Source organism: Xenopus laevis, chromosome 4L (genome assembly GCF_017654675.1).
Source record: "Xenopus laevis strain J_2021 chromosome 4L, Xenopus_laevis_v10.1, whole genome shotgun sequence".
Classification (NCBI taxonomy): domain Eukaryota; kingdom Metazoa; phylum Chordata; class Amphibia; order Anura; family Pipidae; genus Xenopus; species Xenopus laevis.
In genome coordinates this window covers 119906785-119930499 of record NC_054377.1, presented here as the reverse complement: position 1 = coordinate 119930499, position 23715 = coordinate 119906785, and the positions used below count along the sequence as shown (strand labels likewise).

At 41.2% G+C, this 23715-nt stretch overlaps 1 protein-coding gene across 2 annotated transcripts in view; it reads right to left on the bottom strand.

Annotated features, from left to right (window-relative positions):
- Positions 1-9687: 9687 nt before the first annotated feature.
- Positions 9688-23715, bottom strand: part of zc3h7b.L (zinc finger CCCH-type containing 7B L homeolog) — a 39452-nt gene continuing 25424 nt past the window's right edge. Inside the window, exons 19-24 of one of the 2 annotated variants that reach the window (XM_018256799.2) lie at positions 22606-22724; positions 20483-20588; positions 17970-18078; positions 13293-13429; positions 11485-11648; positions 9688-11275 (exon numbers count right to left, since the gene is read on the bottom strand). In XM_018256799.2, the coding sequence (XP_018112288.1) occupies positions 11083-11275; positions 11485-11648; positions 13293-13429; positions 17970-18078; positions 20483-20588; positions 22606-22724 (828 nt within the window). In that variant the 3' untranslated portion in view covers positions 9688-11082. 2 annotated transcript variants of the gene reach the window in all.

Genomic DNA, 23715 nt, shown 5'->3' with positions numbered 1-23715 from the left:
TGATGCACATCCACAGAGAGGAGGAGAGAACTCCGGCCTGTCCAGCCCCCCCTATCCTCTCCCACCAATGGATGTGGCCATCTCTCTCAGGGAAGGTGTGGAGCAGATGTCAGGACTGTACTATGTGAGCCAATCAGGAACTAGAGAAGGAGGATTGTTACTTGCTCTGCTTGTGTAATGACATACATACACGTGTGCTCACAGCACATGTGTAGCAAACTGTGTCATACCTACTTAAGAATAAGTGAAAAAAGTGTAGCCTTGTGGTGGGTAACTGCTTTAGACAAGTGACACTTTCTCCTCTTCTGCCCCCCCGCTGGCATTTAGGCAATGCTTAGACTGTGGGCACACAGGCCGATGGCTCTGGATGTTGTCAGTTTGTGTATTTTTGCAGGCTGAGAGAAGCAGATCTGCTTACACAGCAAAGATGCTGCCTTTGGGCTGTCCTCAGCTCCGCTATATGTGACTGCACACAGGCTGATTGTATTGAAATCAATGGAGGGGCACAGAGCAGATCTGCTTCTCTCAGCCTGCAAAAATACACAAACTGACAACATCCAGAGCCAACACCTGTGTGCCCACAGCCTAAGTACTGTTGCAGAGTTGGGGGCTGAGAGAGAGTAGATGTATGTGGTGGGATTACTGCAGGGCCGAAACCAGGGGTAGGCAGAAGAGACAAGTGCCTAGGGTGCAAAGCTGGGGGTGCACCAGGCACGTATCTTCTCTGCCACCTACCCCTACTCTGGTCCCCTCTCTCTCTCCACTCACCTCACTCGTGCCTGGCTATTCTGTCGTAGTGAGAGGGACTGTTCATGTGTGTGCAACTATTTGCGTGCATGCGTGTGCTACTTCGTACGCATCAGGGGGTGGGAGGCAAGGCAAGGCAAATGGCCGGGTGGCCTAGAGTTCCTGGCTGGCCTGGCCCAGTGCTGGATTAAAGTGACCCGACAGCATTCTGTATCATCCTGTAATGCCCATGCATTTGTAAGAGATCAGTCACCTGCTGATGAGATTTATCGCAGACAACTAAGCTCCTCGTCTGTCAGTACCCAAGGGTACAGCTACACGGGGCTGATTCACAGCCTGTGGGTAAATGCCGGCCAAGAATCAGTCCCTATGTTAGTCCCTACGTTGAGCTTTCTGATGTGCCTGCCCAGGAGTGGCCCAGGGGCACAAGGGTACTGCCCAGTGAGGCAAGTTGAGAAACGTGCCTCAGGCAGCAGCGCCCCACTGGTTAGCAGGGGCTGAAAAAATGCCATTCCTGGTAACTTTAAGAGGCAAATTTCCAGTTTTCAAACAGGAAATTTGGCTCTTCTAGCCCAGACAGCGCAATTGCACTTCTCTGTGCTAGCGTCTTGGACCCCCTGGACCCTCTCCAGCTCCAAAAAGAAGAGAGTAGGGGGAGGGGCAGCAACAGCAAGCCTTAGCTTAAAAGATGTGAAGTTGGCCCTATACAAAGTCAACAATCAAGTGGATATTTGCTCTCCGATCTGTATAGACTCAGTAGCAGAAGGCATACAATTAAAAAAAATACAAGATAAGAATAAATGAAGGTCAATTTAAAAGTTGCTTAAGCTGGCCATAGATGTAAAGATTTTTAAAAGATCCAATCGTTATCGTGAGACCACAATTATCTCAAAATGATCATTTAAATGTATGATGTGTCCAACAACTAAAAAGACCATTTCAGGCGATATTGGCAGCAAAACTGAAGGGTAGCTGCCTGCTTTCTTGCAGACATAGATAGATTGCACTGGGGCCGATAAAGATTTTTTTAACTTGGTCGATCAATTTTCTGACAGATGTCGGACGAAAAATCGTAAGATGTATGATCGTTTGAATCCCACTAACCGCACGATAATTTCGAAGGATTGGTCGGACTTTGCTAAAATCGGTCGTTCTGCAAGAAAAATCTTTGCGTCTATGGGGAGCTTTAGAATTATTCTATAGCATACTAAAAGTTACCTTAAACATTAACCACCACTTTAAAGGTGGCCATACACAGGCAAATTTAATAGTGTGAAATGACGATCTGATAAAATCATCTACTTATCATTCAGTTGATGGGGTGAAACGATTGTATCATTCCAGCAAAATCGTCCCAAAAGTCGATCGGACAGGTTAAAAATTTTCATCATGACATGTTGTGCTTTGAGTGCTTTCAAAAGAAAGTGGTATTGTATAATAATAAGTTCAATTGGTTTAATTAATGAGTTGGAGCTGCCCATTTGCTTACACAAGCAAGGAAAGCTTGAAAAGTAGCAGCAGGTGTTTACTATGTAGAGTACAACATATCTCAGTGTGTGACCCCAGGCTACTGGCCACACACAACCTGTAATTATAGCATTATGTTGTGTTTGTTTTACACCTTACCACTCTAGGAACCAATTCTCACACTCCAAAAGCACTTGGGCCTGAAATTCCTGTATTTTCAGCACTTGGTGTAATCTGTACCTTTCCATAAAGGTTGTAGAATGCTCTTGAGACAGTGTGGGCCTTCCCTTTTCCCCCAGTTTGTCATTGTTTCCTAAGGCTATGGACACACAGGCTGATTGAATTCAAATCAATGGAAATGGCACACTGAGCAGATATGCCTCTCAGCCTGCAAAAATATGTAGGTTGACAACAGACGCTGACTGTGTGCCCATAGCCTAAGCAATGGTAAAGTGAGACATTTTCTTTTTCAGGATAACAGCCAGAGACAACAGAGTGATCACCTGCCCGTCTAAGGAAGAACCACAGTGATCAAGATACCAGTCGTTCCCAGTATTTAGTATAATCACACAATGAAAGAAATGCATTCATAGAAAAAAGGAGCATTGTGACTAATATTCTGTGTGGAAGGTGAGTGGGTTGTTTAATTTAAAGTAGAATGGTAGGTTGAGTGACAGGGTTTCTACTAGCCTTAGAAGACGTAAGATAACAAACATTGCAAGATGAACACCTTTGAACTTTCATTCTTGTAAACTTCACGTGTGCATTCTACTACTCCCGCATTCTGCCCTCTTCTTCAGCCTTCCCACTTCCAGCTCACATTGAGCACTGGCTCCCTATGTGGGTATGGCTGGTATGATCCATACTCAACCAAGCAAAACTACTACTGGTGGAACAGACGTGATTATTGTAATAGCTAATAAGATCATTTTAGTGATTTGTTTCAGGGGTTTACAGTTACATTCAGGGCAAGGACCACATGGGGACAGGATCTTTAAACCTGCCTGATCAATATTTGGCTGATTTTTGGCCAGATATCATTTGGGTAAGTCTGTCAGAAGGCCCCATACAGGGGCCAACAAGCTATTGACTTGGTCTGTCAGCAGTTTTTATGAGCCCATGTATGGCCACCTTTATACTTCACGAACAGAATCCTACAGAAAAGTAGCTTTGACTTTGGGAAAAGTAGCCTAGACTAAAGGGACCAGTAGCTTTAACTTGGGGAGAATTAGCCTTGACTTAGGTATCAGTAGCTTTGACTTGGGGAGCAGTAGCCTAGACTTAAGGAACGATAGCTTTGAATTGGGGAGCAGTAGCCTAGACTTTGCCTAGAACCATAGCTTGGATTTAGGGAACCATAACCTTGCCTTGAGAAACAGTTGTTTTGACTTGTGGAACAGTGGTCTAGACTTAGGGACCAGTAGCTTTGACTTAGGAAACAGAAGCCTAGACTTAGGGACCAGTAGCTTTGACTTGGGGAGAATTAGCCTTGACTTAGGTAACAGTAGCTTTGACTTGGGGAGCAGTAGCCTAGACTTAGGGAACCATAGCTTTTAATTAGGGAACCATAACTTTGACTTGTGGAACAGTGGTCTAGACTTAGGGAACAGTAGACTAGACTTAGGGAGCAGTAGCTTTGACTTGAGGAACAGTAGTCTAGACTTAAGGAGCAGTAGCAGTGCTATTGTACATTTAGCAACTGAAGAGATGATGACCCAGTCACACCCACCCAGCCACACATCTAGCCCCAGCTGACCTGCTTTATTATAAGGGGATATAAATAGTTCAGATGCCTCGGGGGGGGGGGGTCTCAGATCTCCTTTCAGGTCAGTTGCTAGCCAATCTATAACATTCTAGGCTTCATTCCGGTAAAAGGTGGCATAATTGCTGATTCTCTGTGTAATTGTAGCTAGCACTAAAGTTACACAACAGGCCAAATGGTCGCTACAAAAGGGACAGATAATATTAGCCATAACCAATGCTGGTGTATAATTGCTATCCCCACCTGTAGTGCTGTGTCTAAATGGAAATTACATGGCTGTACTATATTTACACCAGTCATTCAGTTCTTAAATACAGACAAACAATCCCTGGTTTGTTTAAAGGGGAAGGCATTTTCTAGTAGCTTTAGGACAATGATAGGCAGCACTACATCTTTATAATTGAAAAAAGCGTTTATTTTTAAGGGCTACTCTTTGGAGTACAAGTTGATCCATTAGTGAAAGAAGTCCTGGTGGATGTGCACTCTGATAAAAAGTGCGTGCAGCCTATTTTCTGCTTGTGAAATATAGTAGCTTTAGACACCAACTGCCCAATGTCCTTAATATCTTGATAACGAGTTGAGTGCAGAGGACCTCTTGTATTTGTTTGAATGGTGATACTGATGTTGATAAAATAAAAACTGCACTTACACATTCAGGCTCGTGGGAGGGTGTAGAATATTTGCTTCTGTCCAGCCATCCTTGTCTCCATACAACCAGAACTCAGGACTTTGCTGCCCCATTGGTCACTATTAATAGGCAACATCTTCCCCATAATTAAGTTCTAAGCTTTATAACACGAGCATTAGGGGACAAAATTGTTATTGTTAATTAAGCATCAACATATTCCACGGTGCAACGTAGCAGGGAGTAAAAGGGAGCAAAATTGTGAGTTGTGTAACAGTTACAAAGTTTGCCTCAGTACATGAGCCGTATTTTCACAGTAATTACCCTGTGGTGAGAGTAGGGTTAGATGTTCTCTCTGCGTAAATTCTCTGAGAAACTTCACCAGTGTCTTTTATTTTTGGGCAGTGGTGGGCTAAGCCAGCTGGATGCCCCACCACCAATGTGCCCTAGGTAAAAAAGGGGGGCCCTGTTTGGCTTTAGCCAATTTGATGGATACATAGATATTGATCGGGTTTACCAGGGCAGCAGTCTACACAGAAAATAACACTAAACAGATTTTACCAGGAGGTGTATGACGAACTTTACTCAATCCTGTCTTTCATTTTCACATTGCTCTCCCCTAATAACTTGGTAGAATATACCTGTACATTGGATTTCCAAAAGGTTAAGCCGTATTAGGTTAAAGGGGTTGTTCACCTCTTAGTATGATGCAGAGAGTGATATTCTGAGACAATTTGCAATTGTTTTTTATTTTATTATTATTTGTAGTTTTTATTGAGTTATTTGGCTTTTTGTTCAGCAGCTCTCCGGTATGCAATTTCATCAATCTGGTTGCTAGGGTCAGAATTAAGCTAGAAACCATGCATTGATTTAAATAAGAAACTGCAATATGAATAGGAGATGACCTCAACAGAAAAGGGAGTAATGAAGAGTAGCAATAACAATAAATTTTGTAGCTTTACAGAGCATTTGTTTTTTTTAAATCGGTCAGTGACCCCCATTTGAAAGCTGGAAAGATTCAGAAAAAAAGGCAAATAGTTAAAAAACTATAAAAAAAAAAAAAGAACTAATGAAGACCAATTAAAATGTTACTTAGAATTGGTAATTCTAGAACATTTAGAGCTCTTAGGTAACTATTGATCTAAATAAAGGATGTTGCCAGGTCCCTATTCCAAAACACGCAAGGGTGTAATTTGCATCTAATACTCCCAGAAGGCCTTTTTCAACATAGTATTTCATTAGCTTTTGAGTTAAGGAGATTAATGCAAGAAGCCATCAATCTGCAGCTGACAAGGAAATTGTTATTTTACCTTTCCTAAGGGTAAACTGACCTATAAAAAGGCAAAGTGTATGTGAAATTCTTTGGTTTAGCCTGTTTTGATGTAGTACTGAAGAATACCTAAGACTGATTTAGAAGTCTGTCCTGAAGAGCATTTATGTCAAAAAAAGGAGATTTTGTGTACTCACCGTTAAATCACTTTCTCTTCAGTCACTTGGGGGACACAGGGACAGTGGGGTATAGCTGGTACCACTAGGAGGCAGGACACAACAATAAAAAGAAATCTGGGTCCTTCTCCACTGGCTATACCCCCAGCAGACGGAGCTTAGCCTCAGTTTGTATCAAAGTCGACAGGAAAAAATAACTTGAACAATCAATATGTAACACCGTATAAGTCTGACGGAAGAAACGAGAGCCTCAGTCTCGGGAGGGAAGCCCTGTGTCCCCGAAGTCACTGAAGAGAAAGAGATTTAACGGTGAGTACACAAAATCTCCTTTTCTCCTAGTCAGCTTCCTGATGGAAGGACCTTGTGAATGTCTTGAACCTTGTGTAGGTAGAACTTTAGGGTCTGACGGGATTCAGGGTGTGCAACAACACCTTTTTTGGGTTTGTCGGTGGAGGACAGAAGTCGGAACTGTAATTTCTTGGTTCAGATGAAATTCCAAAACAAATCTCGGTAGGAAGTATGGGACTGTGCGAAGGACTGCCCTGTTATGGTGTAGGGCGGCTTGCATGATAGAGCGCTGAGCTCATAAACACACCTCACTGAAGCAATTGCTAAGAGGAAAACGGTTTTCCGTGCGAGCCATAGAAGGGGCACTGATCCCGGTGACTCAAAAGATGGATGGTGCAGTGCTTGTAACACTAATGAGAGATTGCAGAGTGGAATTGGTGTTCGCACTGGGGTCAGGTGTGCTACCCCTTGCATGAATGTCTTGACCTCTGAAAGAAGGGCTAGTCGTTTATTGAAGGAACAGAAAACACGGAGATTTGCGATTTGAGCCTAGGGATAGCCCCATGGACAGACCCTCTTGTCGAAAACTCCTGCATATTAGGTAAGGGTTGCACTACTGGTGGTAGGTAGACCAGACCCTGTGATAGGCCTTGGCTGACACTGGTTTGCGGGCGGCGCACACTTAGTGTGCCACGGCTGTAGAGAAAAACTTTCTTCGTCAGGACTTGGGTCTCAAAGTCAGAGGTTTGTGTGGCGGATTGGCCCTTGGGTGAGAATGTCTGGAAGAGGAGATCTGTGAATCAGGAGTGTCATGGCCACCTTGGCTCTATTAGAACGAGGTTGGCCTGCTCTCCTTGTAGACCTAGGTGTGGTTGACCAAACCATTAGCAGGTTGATCTGTCTAACTTCCACATTCCTTGGGCTTTTCGACCCTCTAGGACTGCTCCTTACCTGCGTCCAATGTGAGGATACGCACAGGGGTTGACGTAACCGCCTGTCCGCGGAGAGATGGTTGATTTGGAGCCACCAGAGCAAGGATGACCTTATCCTGCGAGACAGACTGATCTCCTGGAGTAGGATATCCGTTTCCAGGATGTCAGAGCGTTCCCCTGGTGATCCCTAAGGTGGAATTGGGCAGATGGCACTGCCTCTATGGTGGAACCATAACCCCCAGTTCTTTCCTGGAAAACTGGGCAGTGTGTTGTGGCTTCTGTAGACATGACCTCGCCCGAGCCTATAGGGGAAGAACCTTCTCCCGTCGAAAGAGATCTTCTATGCCCGAGTGTCGAACATGGAGAGACTAATATAAGGCTGGAATGACGCTATGGAATGCTGTACGTCTGTTTGGCTCTTGTGGAGGCCTTGATATGAAAAGACCGGTGAGGAGGAGGTGAGAACTCTAGGTGATGCATCACGAATAAGGATGAACCACGCATGGGCAAAAGACCTAGTCTCCCCCCTATTTGCATGGTGTCTGGTGGTGGAGAAGAAACCGGCGTCATGGGTATGGTCTGGGGGGGGGAGTGTTTCCGGTTTTGCCCTGGGGTCTTCATTTACTTTGAACAACTTCTATTTGTGAATGTCTTGGAGGGGGTGACCAGGAGCTATTAGATTGGGTCACAAAACCAAACTTTTTTGGTTTTTTAGTTTTCAAGATATAAGGCGTTTTTACTCTGCTCAAAATTCAAATTGTTAGTGAGCAAAGAAGAGCAGAGACTCTTCTTACAAACTCAAGTTGTATTACCTTGAAAACTAGAAAAAAAAAATTAAGTTCATTGCAAAAGTGCCTATTACTATGTATTTTAGCAGGTGCTGTCAACACCTATTCTTCAGCTAAAACATTCTCCACTCTACAATGCAGTGCTTACAATTAGGCCGGTTGTGCTACTATATCTCGGTGGTGAAAGCCAAGACAGATGAACATGGCATCTCTCCTTGTCTTTTATATTGGGCAAAAACATGGACTGAGAAAATATTGCGCCACAATTATGACCCTCCAGATATTGTTGAATTGCAGCTCACAGCATCCCAAAGCTAAAGAGCTACTGGTTTATGATTTTTTTTTTTTTTTTGTCGAAAACAACTCGGCCTTTGATAAATAAGCCCCTTAAAGGAGAACTAAACCCTTAATAAAAAACCCTACCCCCTACCCTACATAGACCCCCCTCCCCCCAGCCTAGCTGCCCCTCCGGGCAAATGCCCTTACCTCTTTACTTACCCCCTCCATGCAGATTCTGTCCAGTGGAGTTCATGGGCGACATCTTCAGCCTCTTTGGTAATCTTCGGAATTAATTTTCATGAGTTTCGGCAAATGTGCAGTTGGCACGAAAAAGAAAATTGCTCCAACTGTGCATGCAACGATTTGCCAGTCTTAGTCCGAAGAGAAGATGGCTGCCATGAACTTCGCTGGACAGAATCTGCACAGAGGTATAAGTAAAGAGTTAGGGGCATTTGTCCAGGGGGGGGGCAGCTAGGCTGGGGGGGGGGAGAAGGGGGTCTATGTAGGGTAGGGTTTTTTTCTTTTTAAATTAAGGGTTTGTTTCTCCTATAAGGGGGGGCAGGGCATTACTTTTTCTTTGGCTAAGAAGTAGAACAAGAAGGGGATGGAGCTGGGAAGCCTGAGGCCTGCCCCTCAGATTGGCGCGAGGTTAAGTGGTGATAGGGTAGTTTGGTTGAGCTCTTAGGTGATGAGCGTTAGTTTGTAGGATTAGTTGAGCAGTTGAGGCTCCAGTGAGGAGTGAGGAAGGGAAAAGTGTTGTGGTAGTACCACGCCCAGTACTGGTGACTAATAGAGTAAATCTACAAGTTGTGTGGATCCTCTTGTTTATTTTCTTCTATGTGTTTACTACAAGCCCTGGTGTTGTGACAGTGGTGTGTGGCTGATAGATTAAGTGAGCGACTAGACACCAAATTATACAAAGGATTGTTTATACAGAGCTTTTATGGTTGCTCCCTGAGCCAATGGGGTGACTCATCAGGTTTGATAGGTCCAGCCTTCCTTTTCAGGCATCTCAATTCTATGAAGAATGGACAGATACGGTATATGCAACATGTCACTGGAATAGTCAGTTGCCTGAGATGGGGACCTAGAGACACACTGTATATCAGAAACATATAAAAAAATGAAAGCATCTTTTTATGGCATCCAATGCTATCATAGCACCTTTATATCGTAAGGATGTAAGGGTAGGGCTTTCTAATCCTATTATTCTGTAAACCGTTTTTTGTTAAATATTTGTAAAATAAATTAATGTAAAGTGCTGCGTAATTTGCTGGCACTTTATAAATGATTACTAACTTTACTGGTGGAGGGAATCTGTTTAAGGTTGTAAGCAGAAACAGGAGCCACACGTTGTATCTTTGTTGGTATATTCAGTAATCCTGTGCTTGCCATGAACAATATGCTTTTACTTATTTTCCATACAATACAAATGACAGTCTAGCAGAGCGAAATGCCCAATCCAACAAATGTCATGTTTGTATATGTTAAAGGGACAGTAACACCAGAAAATGAAAATGCCATATATGCAATTACATTTACCATTCGGCTTGGCTGCACTTGCAAACCATGCAGCTGTATTTCTAAACAGCATTATATTTGTACTTTAAAATACTTTTCCCCCCATAACACTCTCTCCACATTATACATTTTTGTTACCTAATGTTCCATTGAATCCAACAGTCTGGGTGTTTGGCAACAGTTAAGACGTCTGTGAGCAAACAGAATAATACAAACCTGCTCCAGTGGAAACATGACTATATGTACAGCAGGGATAATAACTGCTTCGTTTATCGAAAAAAAAGATTTTCATTTTTGTGTTACTAGTTCTTTAGATAATGAATGGGCTGGGTTAACAGTTGTTTTTAGCCAATATGTGCTTTTTCTCAACAATAACTTATTATAGATCACATTGATCTCTTCTTGCTTTGAAACCAAAACCCGCAATCATAAACTTGTCCACACTATATATAATACTGCAATTAAATCTTCATAGAAAACACACAACATCCAGAAAGCGTCATTCTCTGCATAGAAGGCGGCAATCTGAAATGGGAAATGAATGCATGATAACATTGAAAGGTAAAACTGAACACCTTGGCACCAATGGATAACTTTTACAGTTACAATCTCTGTACAATGAGCCGTCAGTCTGTCCTCCCACCCCATTCAACAATTCATTCAGATTCACGGTTAAGCAGTGGTTTTCAGTGTAATTCTGTGTCGATTTCAGTACCCAAAGAATTAAATATCTATAAATCTATGGGTGCTACGTACAGACTAATTATTACTCATTCAGATTTAGTTTGACAACAAAAGCGTCCAAAAAGCACTTTCCAAAAACATAAAAATACAGTTTTGTTTTTTTTAAAACAAAATACTGTGATTAGTTAACTCTAGATTATAGTCTAACAAGCTACTGATTTGCCATTTTCCCCCAGAAGTCTTTGGAAGTGAGACTTGGAAAGCTGTTTGAAGATGTCTGCAGCACACGTGACTATGAAAACTAATTTTTTTAAGCTAAGGGTGCGGGCTTGATTTAAATAATTACTTTTAAAAGAAGTGAAAAATGACACCTGCTCTGACATAAAACTTGTAGACTATGAAACGGATAGCTGGAATAAGGGACATACTGTGAATCTGGTTCGAGCTGGCCCTACAGGGGTATCAAGTTTGATGGAACATACAGACATTTTTGTATCTTTCAGACTAACCCCAAGGTGTATTCATTTTCTGTCCCTGCATAGCTCATGCCACATCTTTTAACAGAAAGGTGTATTTGCCAAAGTCTGAGTCGGTGGGCTCCAAGAGCATGTCTTTGCGAGCTTTCGAAACCTTCTGCAGGAGTACATCCCTTCTCTTCAGCCACTCGTCAAGTTCTTCCTGACCATGTGCAAATTGACAGTTGCTTTCATGGGGGCAGCTCTTGGTCTCGCCAAACCTGCAAGAGCCATAAGTAGGGAATGAGGATAATCAAGTTTATTTCTTTTAGATGGCATTGCTATCTTCAATCTCCACTGACTGGTGAAACCTTGCACTAAATCTTGCCCTCTTGTACTTGGTAACTAAAGGTAATATGTGCTGACATTGCATTTGGTACATTGCTTCAGTTCTGCCTAGCTCACTAGCTCTCTGGAACCAAGGCCTCACCTATCACAGAGTTTAAACTCGCCGGCTGGGAAGCGAAACTTCCAGGTGGTGTCCTCACTCTCGGTGGTAAACACTCTATCTTTGTGTTTCTCCGACTGGATGTGCTTCTGCCACTGGCGCTCACTGTTGCTGTTTTTCCCACACAAGTAACAGTGGAAACCAGCCTAAATGGGAGAAGAGACAGAAATGGTTGGGATGTGGCACTATATGCAATGTATTCACTTATAAAGCAACAACAAAAATATATGCAATGCTTAATAGATCTCGTACAACAATGGAGCTTACAATCGAAGTCCTTTACAGCAGTAGCACAAAACTCAAAGGGTCAGTATAATCGGGGATGAAACCAGAGTTCTTGGATTAAACCCAGGCAGAGAAAGTGTAGCATTGAAAGGTTTGTTTATCAGCAAGTTCAGAAACTCCATGATGCACATTTCATGAGTTGATTGTATATGTTGGATGGTAAAGCAGTATCAAACCAGTAATGACTTCCTGACATCCATTTGAGGGTACACTGTGCTGTATGGGGTATATAAAATTTGGTTTCTTTCTTCCTACAATGCATAAACCTTTAAAATAGTCTCTAATGGGACCAGGAATGGCTTGAAAACCTTCACTAGTTCCATGACACAACTCATATTTCAGCGCAAATGGTATAGGGAGCTAATATAATGGTTTGCTAAACACAGATCTCTCCAGTCTCCTCTGCATGCATGTAACTTTGGGAAACCACTACAACGTCATTTATACAGAGGTTTTAGGGACAGGGTTTACATAGTAGTGTGTTTATGTTCCTGTTAGGTTTACGCTCCTTCACAGAATGAATGTCCAGGTAAATGTAAGGCCCCACAGGTAACAGATGTAGCCAACAAGCTGTTTTGATATTTCTTTCAATTAATTTCAGTAACTGTAGATTTGTTGCTATAAAGCCTGTTAGTAGAAAGTAGTACTTGTCTCTATAGTCCTGATTCCCTTCTGTGCTTTTATATTTTCATTAATGAAGTCTCTTGAGGTTTTTGGGAAAGAGCTGATCTTGGACATTTGCATGAAGCAAGAGAGAAAGAGACATATAGGGGTGTGTGAATGTGTAGGAAAGAGAGAAAGAAAACGTATTTGGACAAGTTGTCTGGAGACTCTCCATATGACCTGCAGATGTACAGAATGCTTGTTTCATTTAGCTGTGTTACTTTGTGGTGTTTCGGTTTATCAAACTGACCGGTAAATGGCATAGGACCAAACCAATCACTGGGCAGTCTAAAGTATATACTGTATGGCTTCCATGGGATTGTGAAATACTGAGAAGGATGCAAATGTGGGTCCATCTGGAGAGTTCCGTATCCCCACTACATCTGATATTGGATCTGATGTCATAATCTGGAAAAATAAAACTTCGAGTGTGTGTTCGAGTGTAAGGCCTTACTTAAATGGCTTCCATTATTGTAAAATTCACAGTTTTGTAAACTAGCAAGGACTGCAGATCCTGGATGGCCTCAAAATACACTGGGGACAGGAAGATCCATTTTTGACAGACCATCCTGTGATCCTATCAGGATGGCAAAATGTTCAATAACCATAATCCCGAATGGGTTATATCAGTGGCATAAAGGGGTCGGCTTCCTCTACATCTGTAGAGACATCCCACCTTCCCGGCCAGGCCCGGACTGGCAATCTGTGGGTTCTGGCAAATGCCAGAGGGGCTGCCACTTCCCTAACTGAGAGAGAGCATGCCAGAAGAGGGCAACAGAGTAGGATGGCAACAGAGTTCCCAAAGTCCCTACAGTTATTTAGGAAATACACATTCATTTTACCATCAAATCAGCATAATCTGTGGGCATCAGAATCTGTTTCTCCGTCTCCTTCTGTGGGCCTGATGCTCCCTTCTCAGCCTTCTCGGATGTGCAGTTGTTCTTTTGACACATGTCATAAACAAGCTGAAGGTCAAGCACTGGGTAGTGAAGCAGAAAAAGATGTCATGATGGGTAGAAAGATTAAAATATTACTTGAAAAAAAAGATTTAAAGGGATACTGACATGATTTTTAGGGTGTAGTTTCTAAATAACACTAACAGGCTACCATATATAATGTTATTCCTGAACTAACAAGTGTATTATTTTTTTTAGTTGTAACATTGGCATGTAGTCAGCCAACTCGGGTTGTTTTGCCTGGTCATATGCCTTTAGAAACAGCCAGCACTTTAAAATGGAACAACTTTCTGAATGGCTATTGTTTCTACTACTTAATGTAAATTCAGTGCTATTCTCATATCTCCCGGGGGGGGGGGAGTGACATCACTCCAACTTGCAATGCAGCAGTAAAGAGTGACTGAAGTTTATTAGAGCACAAGCCACATGACTGAGGGGACCTATGAAACGGACAACAGGTCGAGCCCTTGTCAGATTCAAAATCAAAATATAAAAAAAATTGTTTGCTTTTTTTAAAACATGGATTTCAGTGCAGAAGTCTGCCGGAACAGGACTATTAACGGATTTGTTTTGGGAAGGGAAAAAAAAAAACAAAAAACTTGTTTTCCGGTGACAGAATCCTGGTAAAGGGAAAACTAACAATATTCATGAAATAAGCTGGATGTAAATGGATGTGGTATTTTTACAATATTTTATTAATTAAGATTCAGCTAGTGCAAGAATTCTCGAATGTGCTCACCGATGCACTAAATGTCAGCTATATTGTTAGTACAACAACTGTTACAGTGTCCTTATAAAGAGTATGCACCAAGATTAATTCATTCTTAAAGGGATACTGTCATGGGGAAAAAAATTTTTTCAAAATGAATCAGTTAATAGTCCTGCTCCAGCAGAATTTTGCGCTGCAATCCATTTCTCAAAAGAGCAAACAGATTTCTTTATATTCTATTTTGAAATCTGACATGGGGCTAGACATATTGTCAATTTCATAGCTGCCCCAAGTCATGTGACTTGTGTTCTGATAAACTTCAATCACTCTTTACTGCTGTACTGCAAGTTGGAGTGATATCACCAGTACAGCAGCCAAACAAAAGAACAATGGGAAGGTAACCAGATAACGGCTCCCTAACACAAGATAACAGCTGCCTGGTAGATCTAAGAACAACACTCAATAGTAAAAACCCATGTCCCACTGAGACACATTCAATTACATTGAGAAGGAAAAACAGCAGCCTGCCAGAAAGCATTTCTCTCCTAAAGTGCAGGCACAAGTCACATGACCAAGGGCAGCTGGGAAATTGACAAAATGTCTAGCCCCATGTCAGATTTCAAAATTGAATATAAAAAAATCTGTTTGCTCTTTTGAGAAATGGATTTCAGTGCAGAATTCTGCTGGAGTAGCACTATTAACTGATGTGTTTTGAAAAAAACATGTTTTCCGATGACAGGATCCCTTTACAGATGGACAATAGGCTACATGGCCCTAAAGAAAACAGTGAGGCCGCTTTCAAGTCAGTTAAAAAAAAGGCAGTCGTTAATCCTTCTCTCTGTAATATCGTGTGCCCATTCCTTTGGGCAATAATGATATGATGCAGCCAGGCCCGGACTGGCAATCTGTGGGTTCTGGCAAATGCCAGAGGGGCTGCTGTATGGTTCCATAGAAAGTTACCATATAGTGGGCTGGTAGGGGGCTGTTTGGGCCTCTGTGTACTTAGAATGGCAGGGCCTATTTTGACTCCCAGTCCAGGCCTGGATGCAGCCTCAGGACTATTTAACTTTAGTGAGTAAATGAAAGGTCCTGTAATATTAGGGGGAAAAGGTTTTTACATCTTAAACCAAAGCATCTGGAGGTTTAATTTTATGGCATTTCATTTCGGCGGAGGTTTTGTTGGAAGCTTAATTCAGCATGACAAGAATTCATTGCATCAAATGTTGGTTGCATATTATCTGGTAGTGTAAGATTACTGGGTTATTGTACGTCAGACCACTTCTAACAATATGATGCCTCCTTCCCTGTAAAAGAAACCATTGCACATTTAGATTCACCAAGTTTTTCTATGCCCTGCCTACAAAACAGGACTGGATTTTCCATACTGGCACCCCTGGGCGGGTGCTTAGGTTGGCATCTTCTGGAAGGCCAACATAGTTTTTTCACAGCTCACCCATTACTAAAGGGGTTGTTCACCTTTGAGTTCACTTTTAGTATGATGTAGAGAATGATCTTCCGAGACAATTTGCAATTGGCTTTCATTTTTTTATTATTTGTGGTTTTTGAGCTATTTATTCAGCATTTCTTCAGTTTGCAATTTCAGTAATCTGGTTGCTAGAGTTCACATTTCCCTAGCAACCGCGGATTGATTTGAATAATAGACAGGAACATGGATAGTAGAGGACCTGACTAGAAAGATCAAGTTTTTTTTTTAAAATTATAAAATCTTAACTTTTAGTGGAAAAAAAAAACCTCACATTTTTCGAGATTTATTTGGAAGTTTCTGTGGTCTGCGCTGGAATTAGCCCGAAAATCCGACTATTTCGGGACAGAAACCATGCGATTTGGGTTTTGGCTCTATTTTTTTCCCCCCAATCCGATTAAATTGTGTTTTTTTTAATAATAAAGTCAAAATTGTGGATTCTAGTTTGGTTGGACTTTTTTTTTTTTTTTATAAATGCAGATAAATTCAGATTGGTAAATAATCCCCTAAATGTGTAACCTTCATTTGTTTTTTAGATAGTGTCCATGATCCTGAAGAGTCAGAAGAAAAAGTAAAATAATTAAAAACTATAAAAAGACCAACTAAACGGTTGCTTAGAATTTGCCATTCTATAAAACATGCTAAAAGTTAATTTAAAGGTGAACCACCCCTTAAATCACTTACTGCACTAGTGGTGCTGGCCTCCTATATGACTGACAGGGTCCTTCAGGAGGAATGCACACAGGTGATGCCTGACAAGTTTCTGTCTGACAGTTTCTAGAAATGCGTGTATGTGCCGAACTGGCCAGAAAGGCGAGGAAACCCTTCTTGTGTTAATTCGGCAATGGTACACATAAATACACCACAGCCAACAATGGTAGAGTATAGCTGTTCTACCTAATTATTTTAGTATTATTGCAGAAAGATACAAGTGTTTTTTCATCAGGAGCTGCACAGCTCTACCCCTTATGATGCTGCACAGTGTCCCCCTTCTTAAAGGAACAACAAAAGCTAAAACACAAGTAGAGTTCTATCAAAAGTCTGGTCAACTAATCACCAGAGTTAAAGGAACAGTAACATCAAAAACTTTTTTAAAAAATTCGTTAGTATAGATCGAAAAAAAACACCACCACAAATTTAAAATAGCAAAGCCTTTATTAAGAAATTACTTACAGAAACTCCACTTCCGGTCCTCGTCAGAAAAGGCAACCATCCATCCTGCAGCAGTTGGTTTCTCTTCCCTGGCTCTCTCCTGGCGGCCCTATGTCTGGCGCGCTCTGCTGGCAAGATTGGGGCAGCGAAACCTGTCGCCTCTCCAGCCTGAACCCTCCTCTTGCTACAGGTAACGACCACCACATCCACACTCGGGAGGGGGGTACAGTACCAGCCGCACTTCCAGCGGCCAGCACCAAGGCAGAGACAGCCGGCTTCTTCTTCTACTCCAGGCATTTCTTGATGCGGCAGTACTGGCACTGGTTGCGGCAGTGCTGGTCTATGGGGCAGTTGCGGTTGGCACGACACCGGCGTGTGCCGGAAATCAACTGCTGCAGGATGGATGGTCGTCATGTCACCTTTTGTGAAGCCTTTTCTGAAGAGCACCGGAAGTGGAGTTTCTGTAAGTTATTTCTTAATAAAGGCTTTGCTATTTTACCTTTAAATTTGTGATGGTGTTTTTTTTCGATCTATACTAACAAATTTTTGTAAATTTTTTTGATGTTACTGTTCCTTTAATGCGATCTCCCTGGTGTCTCCTAGTAGGAACAGCGCTCTGCTGAGAATGTTGTGTAGGTCTCCAGTGATGTCACTGATTTTCCAGGCAGCTCCCTCCCTGCTGCCAGTGGTAGCCTTGAGTCGGGGTTGGCCAAATGTTGCACATGCTTCAGAGGCGCTCATGACGCGCTCAGGGGGAGTTTTATTTTTTCCGCACATGCGCAATACGAAGGGATAGGAAAAGGAAGCATCTAATCCTTAAGCAAGATGGTGGCTTACCAAAGCACAGCAGAGCATGAAGCATGATTGTATGCTTTTGTATTTGCATAGGTGAGCTGAAAATATAGCGACAAAGGTCATCTCTATGAGCACTTTAAAGGGAGGTAGTGCAAACATTTTGCCTTTCCTTCTCCTTTAAATGACTGGGTTCTTATAGTGCTGGAAATAGCCAGGATAAAAGAACACTACAGAGGAACAGAGACACTTTACAGACAGGATGGAGACCTCCTAGTAGTAAAGCAAGTAGTTAGTAGAGCAAAACATTGGATTACAGAGAAATGCACATTCCACATACTGCAATGTTACTTAGATTTAAATTTTGAGGAAACCTTCTTAACAAAAGTTCTTGTTGAAGGAATCAGCGGCAACAAGCAGCACTGACCTTTGTTATCCTTCATAAATGTCCATAGATCTTTTTCTTCTGTGCTGTGGGCAAAGGTGCAGTTCCCAGAATACTGGCACTTCTTCCCATTCTGTACATGGATGCAGATCTGTTTAGAACAAGTGAGATGGGACAAAGTTTACAGCATGCTCACTACCATGCAAGAAGAGAAATAAGAAATATACCAATATAATGCACAAAAGCCATGAATATCTTGTAAATGATATCCTTATAAACGGTGAGTACTGATGTCATTTCTGTTACATGACTCACTGAATCTTTTTTATAATAAAGTGCCCCCTTCGGCCTTGTGTTTTTATATGGTCATGAAACTCCTCGGTAACTTATAATATCCTTATATTTTGCAACAGGGGGTACTTTATTCACTTTATAATTACATCAACTAATATAACAGCCATAAAAGTATCACTTACTCTACATTAATTCTGCTCTAACAGACTGACGGGTATCTGCACTTCTCTTTGACAATCCGGAATACAGAGACAAAATTGACAAGTTGCTATTTTGATTTCTTAGAGCTCAGTTACATGTGTATTTAGCCAAACCAACCATCAGGATTTCTCTTGACTTAACATGGCCTCATGCACAATTGGCACAGGGGGTGTTCTCTTCAATAGGTTTACCACAATAATGGCACTGGCAAACATATTTACCTCCAGAAAATGAAGAAGGATACAACTGGCACCATTTTGCTCCGTCTGGCATGGATACCAGTTATTCTGGTGCTAGTTGTCACCTCCCCAAAGGGAATGGACTTACCCTGCAGCAATCACTTGGCAAGCATTTGATGGGGGCAGGAAAACATAATGGATTCTTTGCACAGGAAAATTACCAATAGGAAACTGAAGCTCATCTTTGCTCCTTGCTAGGGTAGATAATTATATTACCTGTAAACAGCCCCTCCCTTTCATATTATTTATTGTGACTATTTTGTTAGTAGGAGTCCATTAGTAAGTAATTTTCTGTGCACTGGTAATCTAATTATCTGCCTTGAACGGACTAAATGTGGAGTTGCTTTAATTCCCGTTTAGCTAAAGAATTAACAAATATCGATTTTGCATGATCAATACAACAGACAAATAGTATGTTCAGCACAAAGATTATTTGTTGCACTCATGTCGAACAAGGGGGAATACTGCCCCTTTAAAGTATTCTGTACCCTCATTATGCTATTTGTTCACAGATTTCTATTTAAAAGGATACAAACAGTTAATAAAAAAAAACCATCTAAACTGTATGTATTTCTAGGCCCTTTGCTGTGATGTTTTTTGCTTAATAAATACTTTTTTACTGCATCAACGTGTGGAGTGTGGCCCGGATTGTGCCAGCATTTCTCTATTTTGCAATTGTCTGCCTGCCTTAGCTGAAGGTCTGGGGCTTGAGCACCTGGACCCCCCATCCATGTGGGTAAGTTTACCCAAATATATATCATTTCAGACACTTAACGCCTCTTTTGTAAAAAGTTTTTGTATGTATTTCTAGGCTTGACTCTAGAAGTGCTGGGAGTCCGGTAACTGCCCACTTGCCATTAATAAATGGGATAAATAAGATAATGGAGATAATCATCCTGACTGAAGCTTTTGACAGTGGGCCCTTCTGTTCTAATCACGCCTTGGTACTTTACTAGAAGCAAATTTGTATGAGAAAATAGACTGCAGTGTTAAGCACCTCCTATGCAAGATGTTTTTAATATTGGAGAGTTATGTAAACTGCAAATTTATGCAGTGATCACAGAACAGGGACTGAATTGACTGTTACAGAATGCTTTCTGTTGCATAATACATTTGTACATGTTATTCTCTAAGCTGTGCAACCTTTATCAGGAATTTTAATTTTTCTTTATAATCCACTGCAGTTGTAGTTCTGCAAAAAACAATTTTGCTTTCTAGCCACAATTATAAAATTAGTTTTTCTTGAAGTCATTAAAGGTTAACTCGAATTTTTTTCCAATTCTCTTCCAATTCCCTAGGGGTGCCATTTTGGGGTACGGGCAGCTACACCAGTGTGGGTAGGGTCCAATTTCACTTTGACATAAGGTTGAACTTTTATCAGTCTCATCTACTATGTAACCTTTAATCTGGCACATGAAAATAAGAGTGTACCATTGCCCTAAAACAGTGATCCCCAACCAGTAGCTCGCAAGCAACATGTTGCTCTCCAGCCCCTTGGATGTTGCTCCCAGTGTCCTCAAAGGAGGTGCTTATTTTTTGAATTCCAGGCTTGGAGGAAAGTTTTGGTTGTATAAAAACCAGGTTTACTGCCAAACAGAGCCTCAATGTAGGTTGACAATCCACATAGGGGCTACTAAATGGCCAATCACAGCACTTATTTGGCACCCCAAGAACATTTTTTATGCTAGCGTTGCTCCCCAACTCCTTTTACTTCTGAATGTTGCTCACGGGTTCAAAAGGTTGGGGATCCCTGCCCTAAAGGGTTCAACACTTGTCTCTCCTATATGTTTCTTTATTTAGACACAGTGCACTCGGTCTTACCTCATAGTGCTGTGGGAACTGGGGGATGCATGGCAAAGGTCTCACAGAAGCCCACTTCTTTTTTGCCTTGCACATCACTAGCAGAACTCGCTTCTCTTTGGTCCAACTGCCAATTACCGAAAAAGGGAAAAAAATGAAACACTTTGCCCAATTTTCTATTTGTCTAATTTAAAACAGCATTTAAAATTTTAACATAACTTGTATCCCTTTTCCAGTGTTTGCATTAGGTGCACCTGTTTCATCCTTGTTTCAAAACATACTTAAAAGAATGCAGTATTCCAAAAGAGGTTTGTGTCTGATAACATTTAGGGGGTGATTTATCAAGGTTTGAATTTTAATTCTTGCCACAATTTATATTTATTTTCGCACAAAAACTCACAAATTCTTATTATATTTTCCAAAACTTAAATGTTGTCTAAAAGCTGGCGAGTTTGTGTAGAAGCCAATGGGAGTTTTCCTAGGCAAATTGTAAACCCACAAATTCGTGTTTTTTTAAGCTAATAAACTCTAAAAATTCAAGGTATTCAAGCCTATAAACACAAAAAATTTGATTTCTTTCCACAATTGTATTCAATCGAGTTTTTTTTACATTCTGATTTTTCATAAATAAGCAAACACTCCAGTTTTTTTATATTGTGAGTTTAATCGAGGTAGAAAAAAACCTCGCAAATTAGATTTTTGATAAATAAGCCCATTACGGTAATGTTACACATGGCATTTTCTCCACAGGTGGATGAAATGTGTATTTCTGCCATAATTAAATTATGTACTGCTTTGGGTTTATAATCTATACAAGTCAGGAATCTCCATAAACTTTGGTATTGGTGTGCTCGGGAAAGCATATAATCAAATATGCTTCTGGTATCGTCAAAAAAAAAAAAAAAAAAGTCCATCCTTTAGGGAATCAGTAGGTACCAATTATCAGGCCAAGAATAATCCCCTATGCTCCTATCATCTTTCTGATGTGCCGGTGCAGTACAGTGAAAAGCCAAACTTTAAGCAACAACCAGCAACTGCTGGTGCAGTTTTGTGCTAACAGGAGCAGGCTTGGGATATCAGGTAAGTGATTATATTCACTGGGGGTGTCTTGCCTTCTCCTTTAATAATTTAATGTATAAAATATAACTCTATTCTTGTTCATAGGTCGTGTAATGGCCAGAAAATTTTGAGACTCGCAGAAGGCTAAGAGGGACAGTTAATCTTCTGTAGATCATAACTGGTTTTTCATAATTTCCATCTTTGGCTGACTGGAAGCCAACCCCCTATAAATTGCCTCCCAAGCTAAGCCTTAAAACCAGAACTGTGCTGCCTTCTTGAGGCGCCTCTGCAGATAATGCTACTCGAGTCTAGGGATTACAATAATCTCTTGCTTTGCAAAATACTACGCGGGTGCCGTAGGAGAATTCAACTCCACCAAATCGGTTCTTCCTCATAAAAAACTACTTTGATTCCTGTGCTAGGTTTCTCCTGGGCAGGCAACAACTTCATCCATTACTACACAGCAGATAAATCCCAAAAGCACAGAGACAAAGGATCCAGAACTATGTGCTTAATCTTCATCCAGTCTATTTTCAGCATCATCCATTCTATTGAAGTCAAAACCTTATTCTAATTGTAATATTTCTAAATCTACTGTTCTCTCTCCCATAACTCTGCAGAGATAAGTCAGTGACATCTTCTCCAATTTTGCTTATGTGAGCTGTGTAAAGAATGATTTATGTCTCCTGTATCTAGCACCTGCACTATTGATCACTCAAGCATATGAAATTACAAAACATATAGCTGCAGGCACATACCTCAGCCTCACAATTCACACACAATATGGACACCTGCAGATACTGGCAGATGAAACCTTTTTTTAATCTTACAGTAAAAAAGTCTGAAAAGTTCTGTGATTGAGTATTAAATGAATCTAGGATTTATTTTGGAATGTAGTTGACTTTGGCCAAATTAAAAAATAATGCATTCAGTGCACCAGAGTTCTCTTTTCAGTGCCATCTCCTCTAAGGTAATGCATTGCTAAATGGAAGTCTATTGTTCCTGCGGGTATAGTTTGCCTTTCATAAGGTATAATAATGTTTTATTAATCACATTTATGAAAGAAAGTGGTCTGATTAGGTTACCTGTGCCTAGCTTTAGCGGCGCAGTATTTTCCATCCCGATCTGACTCTATGTGCTGTCCAGTGCTCAGACACTGGCTGCAGACAAACTTCATCTTCATGTCCAGGCATTTTGGAAGGATCTGTAGATGGTACAAGACTATGAATAAAATGTGTATTAAGGAAGCATAATACCTAGTGAGAACGATTACAACATAATTCAGGTTAGCTTTATGGACACCAATAGCAAAATCACTATAGTGGTTATTTACAATCGCAAATGAAAATGGAAATTTATATTTTAGGCCCAAGTCATCATATTTTTTACCCACAATGCAAGTTTCCCATAATTTCAGCAGGGTCATGAAGGCAAAATGCGCCTGACACAATTGTGGGCGTTGCGTTAGTGCAATTGCAGTTAAACTTTGATGTAAACCAGCCGCAGTTGAGCTGAAAATTTTCATTGTGTCATTTCCAGCAAAATTACATCCGTGCACAATTCTTTAGGTGCAATAGACAAGTGTGTGCACACTATGTCTATTGAAATAATGACGTGACAATAGGTGCAACACACTTGCACCTAAAGAATTGTGCACGGACTTCATTTTGAAGGAAATTACGACACAATGAAAATTGTGGTTTACATCAACGTTCAAGCGTCATTGCACGCATTTGGAACAAGGAGGTGCGGTGCCCAGATCATTATATGGAAGTGCCAGGGCCACTCCTACCGTGAGGAAATATGAGGACCTTGCCTCAGATGGTAGAGACCAAAAAAACTGCCTCTGGTAAATTTTTCTCTTCTAGCTCAGAGAGTGCAATAGCACTTTCTGCACTAGCGAAATAACCCCCCTTGACCATCTCCAACGTTAAAGGGGAACACACAGAGCTAGTGAGGAAGGGAGCAACAGCAGCAACAGAAACAACCCTGGGAAGTACATGGATGCACGTTTTGTAAAACGTTTTGGTTAATGGCTATGCCTCTAGATGCATGACCACAATTGTGTATTTTCTTGTAAATTACCCCTTTTTTCTGGCCTGTCTCTGCCTAGTGGGATTCTGCCAAATCTTAAAAATATACAGCCAAATCAAATCCAAAATCATGGGGAGTTGCCAAGTTATTAGTGATTGTAG